The 13,799-nt window shown below is 37.3% G+C and overlaps 1 protein-coding gene across 10 annotated transcripts in view; it reads left to right on the forward strand.

Annotated features, from left to right (window-relative positions):
- GIGYF2 (GRB10 interacting GYF protein 2) overlaps nucleotides 1-13,799 on the forward strand; it is a 135,456-nt gene that overhangs the window by 15,824 nt on the left and 105,833 nt on the right. For all 10 annotated transcript variants that reach the window (XM_038574200.1, XM_038574202.1, XM_038574204.1 and 7 more), the window contains exon 3: nucleotides 11,930-12,013. In XM_038574200.1, the coding sequence (XP_038430128.1) occupies nucleotides 11,973-12,013 (41 nt within the window). In that variant the 5' untranslated portion in view covers nucleotides 11,930-11,972. The remainder of the gene's footprint in view (nucleotides 1-11,929; nucleotides 12,014-13,799) is intronic.

Below are 13,799 nucleotides of genomic sequence, written 5' to 3' on the forward strand. Positions count from 1 at the left end.
GTGTTTTCTGCTCTAATGGGGAGAAGAGTTTCCTTTTATTTCTGTCAAAAAATGTCAAAAAAAAAATTCTGTTTGTTTAGTAATCTCTACACCCAAAGTAAGGCTCGAATTGACCACCTTGAGATCAAGAGTTGTATACTTCACCGGCTGAGCCAGCCAGGCACCCTCTTAAAATTGTTTTTAAAACTGAGTTAATTTAAAAAAAAAAAAACTGTTAATATTCAAAAGGATATTAACTTTCTTTTTCTTTTTTAAGGATTATATTTATTTGAGAGGGAGTGCGTGAGGTTAGCAAGAACGGGGGAGCGGACAGAGGGAAAGGGAGAAGCAGGCACCCTGCTGAGCAGAGAGCCTGATGTGGGGCTCTATCCCAGGATCCTGGATCATGATCTGAGTTGAAGGCAGACGTTTAATCAACTGAGCCACCCAGACACCCCAGTATTAACTAACTTTCTATGACATATATGTTGGGGTTGTAAAAGTATTTCATACAAACCAGGCAGACACTTTTTGTGAGAATTAAGATCTACTTTGTAATAAAAATTATTGAAGAATATTATTGCAGATTATGAAAATAGGGATAAAACCATTAATCTCACCTCACTAGTATCTCTTCATTGCTGTCTTCTCTTTGTGTTTAATGACATGAGTAATTACACTCTTGTGTGCAAGAATGTATGTTGCACTGTATTCTGTAGAGTGAATGTGCTGCTTTTATGATTGCTTCCTTTCTTTATAAAGATGAGTGATGTGTGTGTGGATCTTCCTTCATGGTTCCTTTTCATTGTCTTATTTAGCTTTTTTCTGAAGTTAGAAAAAAAAATGCATTCTGAGACCTACATATTTTAGTCTAGTGACTGAATCTTGCTTCATTTTATTTTATTTATTAATTTTTAAAAGTAAGCTCTACCCCCATTATGGGGCTTCAATATATCATCCCGAGGTCAACAGTTGGATGCTCCAGGCACCTGGGTGACTGAGTAGGTTAAGCCTCCAACTCTTGATAGTGGCTCAGATCTTGATCTCAGGGCTATGAATTTGGGCCCTGTGTTGTGCTCCGTGCTGGGCATGGAGCCTGCTAAAAAACAAAAAACAAACAAAAAAAAAACCCCAAACAAAAAAAGGCACATGGGTGGATCAGTTGGTTGGGTGGTTGACTCTTGATTTCACCTCAGGTTTAATCTCAAGGTCATTGAGCTCAAGCTCCACATTGGACTCCATGTGGGGCGTGGAGCCTGCTTAAAAAAAAAAAAGGGAGTTGCATGCTCTACGGACTGAGCCAGCCATGAGCCCCCTTTTTCAACCTTTTTAAAATTGAGGTATAAAATATAGTAAATAGTACACAAATCTTAGGTGTGTACTTGGAAAAGTTTCACATGTGTATATACTGTATTAGATCCGTATAGCAAACATTTCTAGTACCCCAGAGCATATTTCTCCTTCCTGGTCATTAGTTCTACTTCCCTATGAGCATATTTCTGACTTATGTCACGTTTTGATTAGTTTATCTATTGAACATCTTATCAAAGGAATCACACAGCCTGTGTTCTTTGGTGGCTGGTTTCTTTCATTGAACATGATGTCTGTGGAGATCCATGCAGTATTGTTGTATCAGTAGTTGATTCTTTTCTTTTTATTGCTGAGTGCTTTGTTTTATGAGCAATTTAACTTTTCTTTTTGAAATAATTTCAAATTTACAGAAAAGTTGCTGAAAATTGCTAAGATTTTTTTTTGTGTTCATTTAGTTCAGTCACTAGTTTTTAACATTTTCTGTATTTACTATATTATTCCTTTCTCTTTGTATGTATGTACACATGTAATTCTTAACATAATTTATAATATATCTTTTTAAAATAATATATTACATTTTATGTAAGTTTTTTCTGTTCCATTTGAGAGTATGATACAGACGTCATGCTTCTTTTCCTGTAAATATTTCAGTGGTGGTAGTTTTTTTTTTTTTTTTTTTTTTTTAATTTTTGAATCATTTTGGGGGTGGGCAGTGGGGGGAGGGAGACTCCTAAGCAGGCTCCACACCCAGCACATGATCCTCATATGGGGCTCGATCTCACAACCCTGAGATCATGACCTGAGCTAAAATCAAGAGTCAGACAGATGCCTAACTGACTGAACTATGAACCACCCAGGTGCCCCTATTATTCTTAAGTAAGCTTTCTGTCCAGTGTGGGGCTTGAATTCAAGACCCTGACATCAAGAATCCCATGCTCTACCAACTGAGCCAGCCAGGTACCCATTTAATGTTATTTTCTTTTTCCTTTTTAAGATTTTATTTATTTGAGAGAGAGAGAATACCCATGTGCATGCATGAGCAGGGGTTGGGGGTGGGGAGGGGCAGAGGGAGAGAGAGAAGCAGGGAGCTTGACTTGGTGCTTTGAACCCAGGACCTCCAGATCATGACTTTGGCAGAAGACAGACGCTTAATAGACTGAACCACCCTGGTACCCCTTCAGTGTTGTTTTCTAAAAATAAGAACATTCTCCTTCATAATCACAGTAAAATTTTCAGTCATAATTAACATTGATATTATACTATTACTTAATCCAGAACTCTTTTATTACAGTTGTCCTTTAAAGTTGGTTCAAGATGAAATTAAGAATCAGAGGCACCTAGGTTTTCATACCTCCATGTTTCCCTTAATCTGGGATGATTCTTCTGCCCTTTTTTTGGTGTCTTATGACATTGATATTTCTGGAGAGTATAGATGATTGATTTTGTGTATCAATTGAGTATATCTGATGTTTTTTCAGGATAAGCTTCACTTTATGCATTATTCTCAGGAATGTAACAAATATTGCTATGTTCTTCTCAGTGCATCACATCAGGAGGCACATGGTATCAGTTTCTCTTTATTAATGTTACCTAACTTAGTAACAGCCAGATGGAAGAGATGCATAGGGCAAGGTATATGGGAAGGGGTGCAGAGCTTCAGTGCTCTCTCTGGCATACCACCCTTTCCTTGATAGCTCCACTACAATTTGTTTATTTATTCATCTGTTGGTAATTTTTTAAAAATGTTTTATTTATTTATTCATGAGAGACAACAGAGAGAGGCAGAGACACAGGCAGAGGGAGAAGCCTGCAGGCTCCATGCAGGGAGCTCAACGTGGGACTTGATCCCGGGACTCCAGGATCATGCCCTGGGCCGAAGGCAGGTGCTAAACCGCCGAGCCACCCAGGGATCACCATCTGTTGGTGATTATTTGCCGTGATAAACATAGTAGCCAAATGTCAGTTTTTGGTAATTGTGAATAAAGCTACTATGAATATCTTTGTCTTTTGGTAGATACTTTTCTTGAATATATATTTAGCTGTGTATTATGGGATCATGGGAGGTAGGCATATATTTAGATTTGATAAATATTGCCAAACTATTTTCTGAAGTGGTTGATATAATTCGCACTAATGGAGCTACTAATCTTGTGTTATCTTAATCCAGATCTGGCTCAGGTAAAAATAGTTTGCTGCTGGAATAGGGACAGAAGTCTTCATTTATTTGGGACTGTGTGTGTGAAGAGTGCTGGAAGGGTAGCTCTTTTTCTTTGCCCTTGGGAAAATGGATGTAAAGAAGTGTCAGGGCAGATTCAGGTTCCTAGGTGTTCGTTTTGGTATACTATGCATAGTACTGGCTGGACTTCATTCCAGATTTGTCATATTTTTTTTTGGGGGGGGGTAAGTTTTACATATCCAGGAGATGGAGATTTGCAGCAGCAGATAATTTTTATAAGATTCAGGAGGTTTTATTTATTTATTTTTAAAGATTTATTTATTTATTCATGAGAGATACAGGGAGAGAGGCAGAGACACAGGCAGAGTTGGAGAAGCAGGCTCCATGCAGGGAGCCCGATGTGGGACTTGATCCCGAATCCCAGGATCACACCCTGAGCCAAAGGCAGGTGCTCCACCACTGAGCCATCCAGGCGTTCCAGATTTAGGAAGTTTTAAAGGAGTACATATTTTGAGTTATTAGTAGTGGTAGCTAATCACGTCGCAACTTCTGGAAGCAGTATCATGGAACACTTTCAGAGTTGAACTATCAGCTGCTGTTCAGATTCTTTTTTTTTTTTAAGATTTTATTTTATTTATTCATGGGAGACAGAGAGAGAGAGGGAGGCAGAGACACAGACAGAGGGAGAAGTAGGCTCCATGCAGGGAGCCCGACATGGGACTCCATCCCAGGTCTCCAGGATCACACCCCGGGCTGAAGGTGGCGCTAAACCACTGACCCATCCAGGGATCCGCCTGCTGTTCAGATTCTGATTCTACTTTGGCTTCTTCCTGCTGTGTTTCTCCAATTAGGACTTAGACTACATAGATCTGTAGCTCCTTCCGTGTTCATAGTGATTGGATGTGTCCAGAAGTTATCTGGCTTCTTGACACTGCTAGGTTGTGAGAAAATGAAGCATTTTGGGCAGCCTGGGTGGCTCAGAGGTTTAGCACTGCCTTCAGTCCAGGGCCTGATCCTGGAGACCTGGGATCGAGTCCCATGTCAGGCTCCCTGCATGGAGCCTGCTTCTCCATCTGCCTGTGTCTCTGCCTCTCTTTCTCTCTCTCTGTCATGATAAATAAAATTAAAAAAAAAAAAAGAAGCACTTTATGTCATTGTGTACACTTTATGTCCTTTTCCAACTACTTTTTCAGAGGTTTGGATGCTTCTATATTTCAGAGATGATAGGACCAGGACTTGTTCTCAGAATTCTTGAAGCCTGCTAACTCCACTGTGCCATGTGTTACTGTCATCACTGGTCATGAGATGAATGAAAGTCCATGTGGTTATTTATCTTTTTTGTCTCATTTTCGTAACCACTGAGTTTTTTCTCTGTTGACCCAATCTCATGGTTTCGTTCCTTTCCAAGAACTTTTACTGAGATTTCTGAAGTGTCATTTTTGTGTGTTAAACCTTTCATATGTTAAATTGTTCATAGGATGTTTTTCAGTGTTATTAAGGTAACTGAAGCCCACTCTGCCCTGATAATTTTGCTGTCTCTTTAGCCCTCTGAGGTTACTAGTATATTTCCCTGCATAAAAGTAGCAGTGTCAGTAGGCAGAATCAGAAACTTTATTCTCTTCTGTTCATGGCCTGTTCTGTTTCTTTGCTAGGGTGATGACCATTTAGCCTGGTTTACTCCTATTGTCTCTATGTAATTACTACTCTGCTTGAACACACATTTTCTGATGTATGTATGTATATAAACTGTACCCCTAATGTGGGGGTTGAACTCACAGCCCTGACATCAAGAGTCCCATGTTCTACCGACTGAGCCAGCCAGATGCTTCCTCTCACCACATTTCTATAACTACTTTACAAATCACCAGTGACTTCATTGGTAGGAGACAATCTTTATCTTTTTTGCTTTCAGTGTTTGAAACTTTTAAATTCTATAGAAAAAGAATTGTGCCAGTTCTTTATTGTATACACAGATTAGAAACTTACTAGGAAAATAATTATCCATAATTCCACTGTTCAGAAGTAAATATTAACATTTTGGGGCATATTTATATATATCCACTAAGGATATATTTTAGAATGTGTTGAATGTTATATTCTCTGTAGTCTGTAACCTGCCTTGAACACTTAATATGTTGTTGACGTCTTTTTATGTCAGTGAATATAGTTACTATTTGTTGTCATCAGCATTCTATAGGTATGTAGGTCTGGCTTTCACAATATCTGCTCTATTTCTAACACCTCACCTTTCCTTTTAGCTCTTGATAATTCATTCTCCTCTTGGCACCTTGATCTTCCTAAAATACAAGTTTTATCCTAGACATTTTCTTGCCCTAATCTTTTTATAGCCTTTCATTGCCCCTGGGATATAATATACTAAGTCTTCTATAATATGGCCACTGATTTACCAGTCTTCACTTTAGTTTTTAGCCCTTTTGAACTGATAGATAATCTCCCCAGAGACCCTGGCTCTTTCTCCCATCTGTTAGAGTCAGTGAACATGGAGAAAGTGAGAGTCCATGATAGGGTGAAAGATTAGTGCTGGAGATCTCTAACTATGTGGTCTTTCTCTTCTTGCCAGTATCGTCCTGCATTGTGTTTGCTGGGCTTTGTTCTTATCCCTTGAGCTTGTCCCCACTTGGCTTCTACTTTGGGATAGTTTCATTCAGTTTTTGGTTACAGTTATGTAGATTTACTTCCAAATCTGTTTTCTCATCCCCATCCTCACTCTGTAGTGGAGTTCAAGGTCTATAATAATGGTCTTTTGGGGTGTTTCCTCAGGTGTGTTGATTTTGACCAAAACTATGAGTGTTTTTCCTCTCAAATTTTATTTCTTTTCAATTTTCTTTTTACTTTCAAGCTTTATATACAGATTCAAAAAGCACTGTACATTGATACTGACTCCTGTAGTTTCCATTCCACTTCTGCATCCTCTGTGTAGATTTTCCTTTCCAGAGGGACCAGTGCTGCTTCTACTTACGAAATGGAGTAGATACTTGAATGGATCTTTGGTTTTATGCAGGTCATTGTAAGGGAGGGAGGGCAAGGCAGTCCTTCCAGGGCAGAGGATTGGCACAGAAAAAGAAGAAGAAGGAGAATGCAGTGGAGAGTATAAAGTTCTCATTTGGCCTTGAGTTCGGAGGTGAATTGAGAAGGTAGGGATTATCAGATTGGTGGGGACCTAAAATACCAAGAATTTTGACCATACATGGTAGGTAGGTTTAATTGACCATTTTACAGAGGGGTAAGCATGACCAGAATAGTACGTTAGGAAGATTGATCTTGTTGGATGTGAGTACTTAGTGATTCAGGGAAACAGATTAGAAATTTCATTGTAATAATCCAAACGTGAGTTAACAAAGGCTTAACTGTAATGAAAGAATGCAAGAGAAATCTTGAAAAGGAAATTGACCAAATTTGAGACAAAAATGACAGGATATAAGGAAGCAATGAGGAAGGAGTTGCATATGATTCTGTGCTTTTGAGCCTGGCTAATTACTGAACTCTGAGAACAATGGTACCTTGATCAGTTTTTGTTGAGGTAGATATCTAGGTGGAACAGGCAGCTGGAAATAGCATCTGGGTCATGGGAGAAAAAAATCAAATCTGTATCACAGTGTGGGTGTGTGTGGGGAGGGGCTTCCCTAGGGAATAGCAACTAAATAGGAAGGAAATGAAGATAGGAAAAAACAGTACCAGTGCAATGCTGGTCATGGAGGAGAGTTTCAAGAAAAGGCAATCTAGAAAGGTAGAGCACAGCATCCAGAGTCTGGTTCAAATCCTGACTTGCTGTGAAAATTCAGGGCTGTTTTCTGATGGTGACAACATGTAGCTCAAGGTGAACCCTATGCATTTCAGGACCTCACTGCATCCTTAGAAAGGACAATTGAGAAATACACCCAGTTTCCATTCTAATTTATAATGCAGAGGTATTGAGTAAGATACTCTATCTAGTACATATGTAAATACATTAGAACTGGGCTCATTTAAATGGATGTGGATGGGGCAGTCTGAGGTGGAGAATTCAGAATTAGAGATTATAGTACTATAAGCTTTTGAATGAGATTTCTTCAATGGTTGTGACTCTTAGGTTTCCTTTTTTAATTTATAAAGGAGAACAAGTAGAAGACCATTCTGAGTAATGTAGGTGTCTTTAGTTGATAATTAAGTCACGTAGATTATTATTCTTAGGTCCTCAAGAGCTCTTCAGAAATCTTAATGGAAACCATGTTATAAATGGTAGTTAGGTTTCCAGCCTAGGACATTAAAAAGAATAGCTTTTAATGTTTGCACTACCTGTAAGGTTTATAGGTGGAATGGTAAAGAGGACCAGAACAGGATTTCCTTGCTTGTTCCTTACTGTCTAAGTCTAGTCTAAGGCTTCTCCTGTAATTCAAGACTGCTCCCTGCAGTTGGGAAGGTTAGGTGTTACACAACTCTAAGGACTCCGTTGGCATTCTTTGTAGTAATGGTGCTCACACAATTTTGTGCTTCCAAGACTTGTGTGGTAGTAATTGAAAGGGGGAATTAAAAAATTTTTTTTTAATACAACTATCAAATAATTCAGTTTTTAATTGAGAGTCATTTGCCTTGTAAATTCAGTCTGGTTAAAATCTTGACTTGCTTTATAAATTCAGCATAAATATAAAACTGACTGTTTTCCAGCAGTCAAAGTTCCACAGGGTTTGAGTATAAAACATTTGGCTAGATGGGGTTTAAAATGGTAGTAAAAACACTCCTTCAGGATGTTTTGTATTACAATAAAGCCTCTTAGTTGATGTAGGTCCACATACTTTTTAAAAGCACACTGAATTGATTTATGCCAAATATGGTCACAGGGCTGATTTGTAAGCAGCATACCTGTATTGATTTACAATGGGTACTTACTTGGAGTCTGATCAACACTCTCTTGACAAGTCATTTCAGTTGGAATGTACCATAATTTAATTGAATCTAATGTGCATCGGTTGTGAGATTGTTAAAAAACATTTTAAAAAAGATTTTATTTATTTATTTGAGAGAAAGAGAAAGTGAGAAAGTGTGCATGTGAGCACAAAGGGAGAGGGAGAAGCAGACTCCCCACTGATCAGAGAACCCAAAGCAGGGCTTCTTCCCAGAACCCTGGGGTCATGACCTGAGCTGAAGGCAGACAACTAACTGAGCTGCCTGAGCACACCAGTGAGTGTCTTCATGTATTATTAAGGAAGAAATCATACTGTGAAGTAAGCTCTGCCACAGTTTTTTAATTACTTAAAATTTTTATTTTACATTTTTTCCTTTTAGTCTGGTAGTCTATGACAGCTCTTATTTGACATTTTTTAGATTCAGAAAACATTTTTCATAAATTGTTATTTTTTTAAAGTTATCTCTACATCCAACATGGAGCTTGAACTCATGACCATGATCAAGAGCTACATGTTCTTTTTTTTTTTTTTTTAAGATTTTATTTATGGGGTGGCTGGGTGGTTGAGCATCTGCCTTTGGCTCAGGGGTGATCCTGAGGTCCTGGGATTGAGTCCCGTATTGGGCTCCCTGTAGGTAGCCCGCTTCTTCCTCTTCCTCTCTCCATGTCTCTCATGAATGAATAAATAAAATCTTTAAAAAAAATGTTTTATTTGTGAGAGAGAGCATGTGCGCACATACACGTGTGTGCATGAGTGAGCAAGCATGAGCTGATTGAGGGGTAGAAGGAGAAGGAGAAGCAGACTCCCTGCTGAGCAGAGAACCTGATGCAGCACTGGATCCCAAGACCCTGAGATCACGAGCTGAGCCGTAGTCTGACGCTTCACCCAGATGCTCCATGAGTCACATACTCTTCTGACTGAGCCAGTCAGGTGCCCATTATTTTACATTTTTAAAAAAGTTCCTTTAAACTTATTTAGCAAATAAGTCTAATAGATTTTATTATATGATATATATTTTATATATATGTTACAGAGAAAATAGAAGTGAAATAAATTGTTAAGATATTCCTCAGATTCCGACATATTATGTCTGACTCTTCTACATCATGAAGAATTTAGGATTATGGAAATTTCTTTCCTCCTTCCTCTCCCTATCAGTTTAGGGTCATGTCATTAAGGGTATTAATGATGAAATGTTTCTTGGGGGAATGCTCCATTGTTTTCTCATCAATTTAAAATTCAGTGATTTGGTGCTTCTGAAATTTTCAAAAGCAGTCTAAGTTGTTTAATTTTTCCCTCTTTAAGTACTTTGGGGCTACTGCATGTGGCCACATGTGGGTTGTGCGTTGTCCAGTCTCAGCAGGAAACTCTAACAAAGTTCATCTGCATTTGGTTCTTTTCCTCAAGTTCTGTAAAGCACTTAGAATCATTTATTTGATGATGAAAACTTACTTCACTAATATCCCATTGCTGTATTTTCTTTCTTTTATATATACTACATATCATTTCAATTTAGAATTATTTTATAATCTTTTTGAAGACATTTTAAGCAGCAGTTTTAAAAATCAGATACTAGCAACAATACAGTTGAAAGGATGATAATATGAATGGTTATGACCAAATTTATTCTGGACAATGACAGCTTCCTTTGAGCTGAGAGCAGTTGTAACAGGATACTAATTAAGATGTATTCTAATTTCAGAGAGGTTAAAATGTGCAAAACCATGTGTCTTAAGTGGTTTTTTTTTTTTGCAATCACCAGTTGCTTAAGAGGTGGGGAGGGCACTAAGTTGATCTCAGCTCTAGTCTGGTGTACAAGCTTGAGGGGTCAGGTAGCAGAGAATCAGGGTTAAATTAGAGTATGGGCATCTCCCTAGGATTGAATAACCTCCCTCAGGGTTGAAATAGGGCTAGAAATACCTTCCAGGAAGGGGGACAGATAAATTATTTTTTATTTACTTTTATTTTTTCCCCACCCTGCTGAGTTTTTCCCTTTTTCTCCTCCCCTCCCAGGGTAGACAAATTAATAGCTGATTATGGACATTAACATATTTTTATTTTGCCTTTTCTGCATTTTTGACTAATTTCTGGTTAGTATTTTTATGCAATCTCTACACCCACAACCGCAAGATCAAGAGTTGAATGCTCTACCAACTGAGCCAGCTAGGCACCCTGAAGCATTTTTTTTTCTAGTTAATTATTTTTAGATCTTCTAAATAGAAATAAGAGTCAGGGTAATATGACTTTATCTTGGAGATATTTACAATATATTTATAATATTTATAGTATTTCTCATTTTTAAGCTCTGAGGTCTTTTTCCCCCCAGCTTTACTGAGATATAATTGACACATTATATTGTCTAGGTTTAAAGCATATGTAGTGTGTTGGTTTGATATGTTTATATTTTGCAAAATGATTACCACCTTAGCGTAAAACTAATAACCTCATTCCATCACATACTATTTCTTTCTTGTGGTGAGAACATTTAAGATCTAATCTCTTAGCAGCTTTCAAGTGTATAATATGGTATTATGAGTTGTAATCACCTTGCTGTACATTAGATCCCCAGAAGTGGAACTTTGTATCCTTGGACCATATATCTCCCTATTTTTATTTCCCCTGCCTCCCAGCCCTTGGTGACTGCCACTCTGTACTCTATTTCTCTGAGTATGGTGTTTTTAGATTCCATATAGAAGTAATACCCTACACTATTTGTCTTTTCCTGTCTGACTTATTTCGCTTTAAGCTCTGATATATATATTTTTTAATATTTTATTTATTTATGATAGACATAGAGAGAGAGAGAGAGAGAGAGAGAGAGAGAGAGGCAGAGACACAGGCAGAGGGAGAGACAGGCTCCATGCCGGGAGCCCGAAGTGGGACTCGATCCCCGGGCTCCAGGATCCCGCCATGGGCCAAAGACAGGCGCTAAACTGCTGAGCCACCCAGGGATCCCCTAAGCTCTGATATTTTAAAATGGCTTTTGAAAGGTCACTTAGGAAATTTATTACTGAGTTATTTTAACTTGATGGTTCAAGATAAATTTTTTAAAAAGAATCACTAGTGTGTAAACATGCTAAACAAAGTGGGGAGAGTTGTAGCAGAAACTATAAGATAGAAAGGGAGGATGCCTATTTTAAGAATCTTTCATATACCTCCTGGTGATTAGAGAGCCATTGCAAGGGAATAATATAAATTAAAATGTAAATCTGTTACCCTTCATTTACTCCCTATTGCTCAATGGCTAATGAAGAAGATCCTTAATTTGGTCCCTGGTGCCCTGCATGGTGTGTTCCCACCTATCTGATCAGCTTCATCTTAGACCATGCCCCCTTTCCCCAGATAAACATAAGAAGACAGTGAATTGAAATGTAAGGTGGATTTATAAATTTCACTTTGCCTGCTATACTGTTATAAACAGGGATTAAAAAATCCCATTCTGGTGGCTCTAGTTAAGAGGAGCCAGGGAATAAGTAAAAAAACTCTAGCTAGACTTTCTGGATTGGGATTCTGCATTTACTCTTGATTAATTGTATGGAGATATTTTTCTCTTTAACAGGTTTCTCCACATATAAAAATCTATTGTAAAAATACGGAAAATAATGGCAGCGGAAACACAGACACTGAACTTTGGGCCTGAATGGTGAGTTTTCACAATCTGATCCTGTTGAATATTGGATATAGTACTAGTATAGTAGTAAGGTATTTGTACAGATATTGGGTGGTTTATAAATGTACATGTTTCTGAGACTTTGATTTATCCTAGTTGAAAACAGTGTAGCTTGTCTAGGAATAAATTACATTTGGTTAATGACTGCATTCTGTTTTTAAAACTTTCTTGATCTGGCCATGTAATGATAATGGGATTTTCTTGGTCTGGTTTTGCAATGATAATAGACTCCTTGCAGTCCCACCACCCTAGCAAATTATTTGCTTTTTCTTTTGAGCCCTTGTCTAGGTGCATATAAAATTTTTCATAAAATTGTAACATTTTTATCTGTATTTGTTTTCTGCTACAATGCTGTTTTGTGAGTGCTGTTCATAGACTTGTTTGAAAACATAGTTTTTATTGAATTACTATTTGAGTTTTATTTTTTTGATGGGCCAGGGAGGTGGTCCAGAATTATACTGGCTATTAACTGTAGCCCATCTAAGATTGATATAGCATTTGCCATAATAACAATTAATTGACCTTTGAGTCTCTTACAGATGTGTTTGGACCCTGAATATGGAATTCTCATGGAATTTTGAGATCCATCACATTGTAGTGTGACTTTTTCCCCCTCTTCTTCTTTCCCCCCCAATGTTGGTGATTGAAGATCCTCTCATCAGTGGCATGAATAGTTGTTTTTTCTATTCAAATCTTGAGCCAGAGGCAGTGTATATAAAGTGGATAAATTGGAATGGTATCGTAAACATTCTTGATTGTTCAGGTGAAATATGATTCAGACTTCTGTAGTAACTCACTGCTTGAGGACACTTACTAACTTATTTTATGCATTTATTTTTTATATGTAATTCCTAAATTTTCTTGGCCCCTTATAGCTAGCATTTGGAGACTGAGGAGAAATCACTACTTGAAGTTCTAAGAACTGATGCAGCTTCTCTACTTTGAGAGTTTATTTTGGAAACATTAACTTAATTAATGCTGTACCTATTTGAGGTCTTAGTTTGTATTTTAAAAACAATTTTATTACCATATCTATATATGTTTCTAAAGAAATTAAGAGATTACAAGTAAGCCAGAGGAAGGTAACATCATCATAATTTTACAGTCCATGATAACCACTGTAAATAGGTTAGTTTATTTTTCCAGGTGGTTTTATGTATGCTTATTTGTATATATGTACATTATTTTCACAAAAACGGGATCATACTGTACATTCAGCTTTGTAACCTGCTTTTAAAGAATAACCACATGAAAAGTATCTTTTTTTAATCAATAAATGTTTTCTATTATCTTAAATGGTGGCATTGTATGATGTACCATTATTTATTTAACTAGTCTAGATGTAGCATATATAGGCTGTTTTCAGCTTTTCATTATAATGAAAATATTTTTGATGAAATTCTTGTAGCTAAACTTTATTCACAACTTAATAACTTTCTTTATAAGGTGGTTTTAAATCCATATAGCTCACTTTGTAAATCATTTTGTGTGTAACTCTTCTGCCTTTATCTAGAATTTGTAACTGCTTCTCTTTTGTATTTACACACTTTCTTTCATTGTAAAAAACATGATTAAAATTGTCAGCTAATTTAAAGAAGTTGCCCCCTTCCCCCACCTCACCCTTTAAGAAAAAGAGACAACACCAGGAACTTAGCTTAAACCAAAAAAAAAAAAAAAAAAACAAAAAAAAACCTGCTGGAGATGTTCTAGAGTCAGAACACGTTTAGCTTGATGTCCTATACCATAGATTGGTAAACTG

The sequence above is a fragment of the Canis lupus genome, chromosome 25 (assembly GCF_011100685.1).
Source record: "Canis lupus familiaris isolate Mischka breed German Shepherd chromosome 25, alternate assembly UU_Cfam_GSD_1.0, whole genome shotgun sequence".
NCBI lineage: Eukaryota > Metazoa > Chordata > Mammalia > Carnivora > Canidae > Canis > Canis lupus.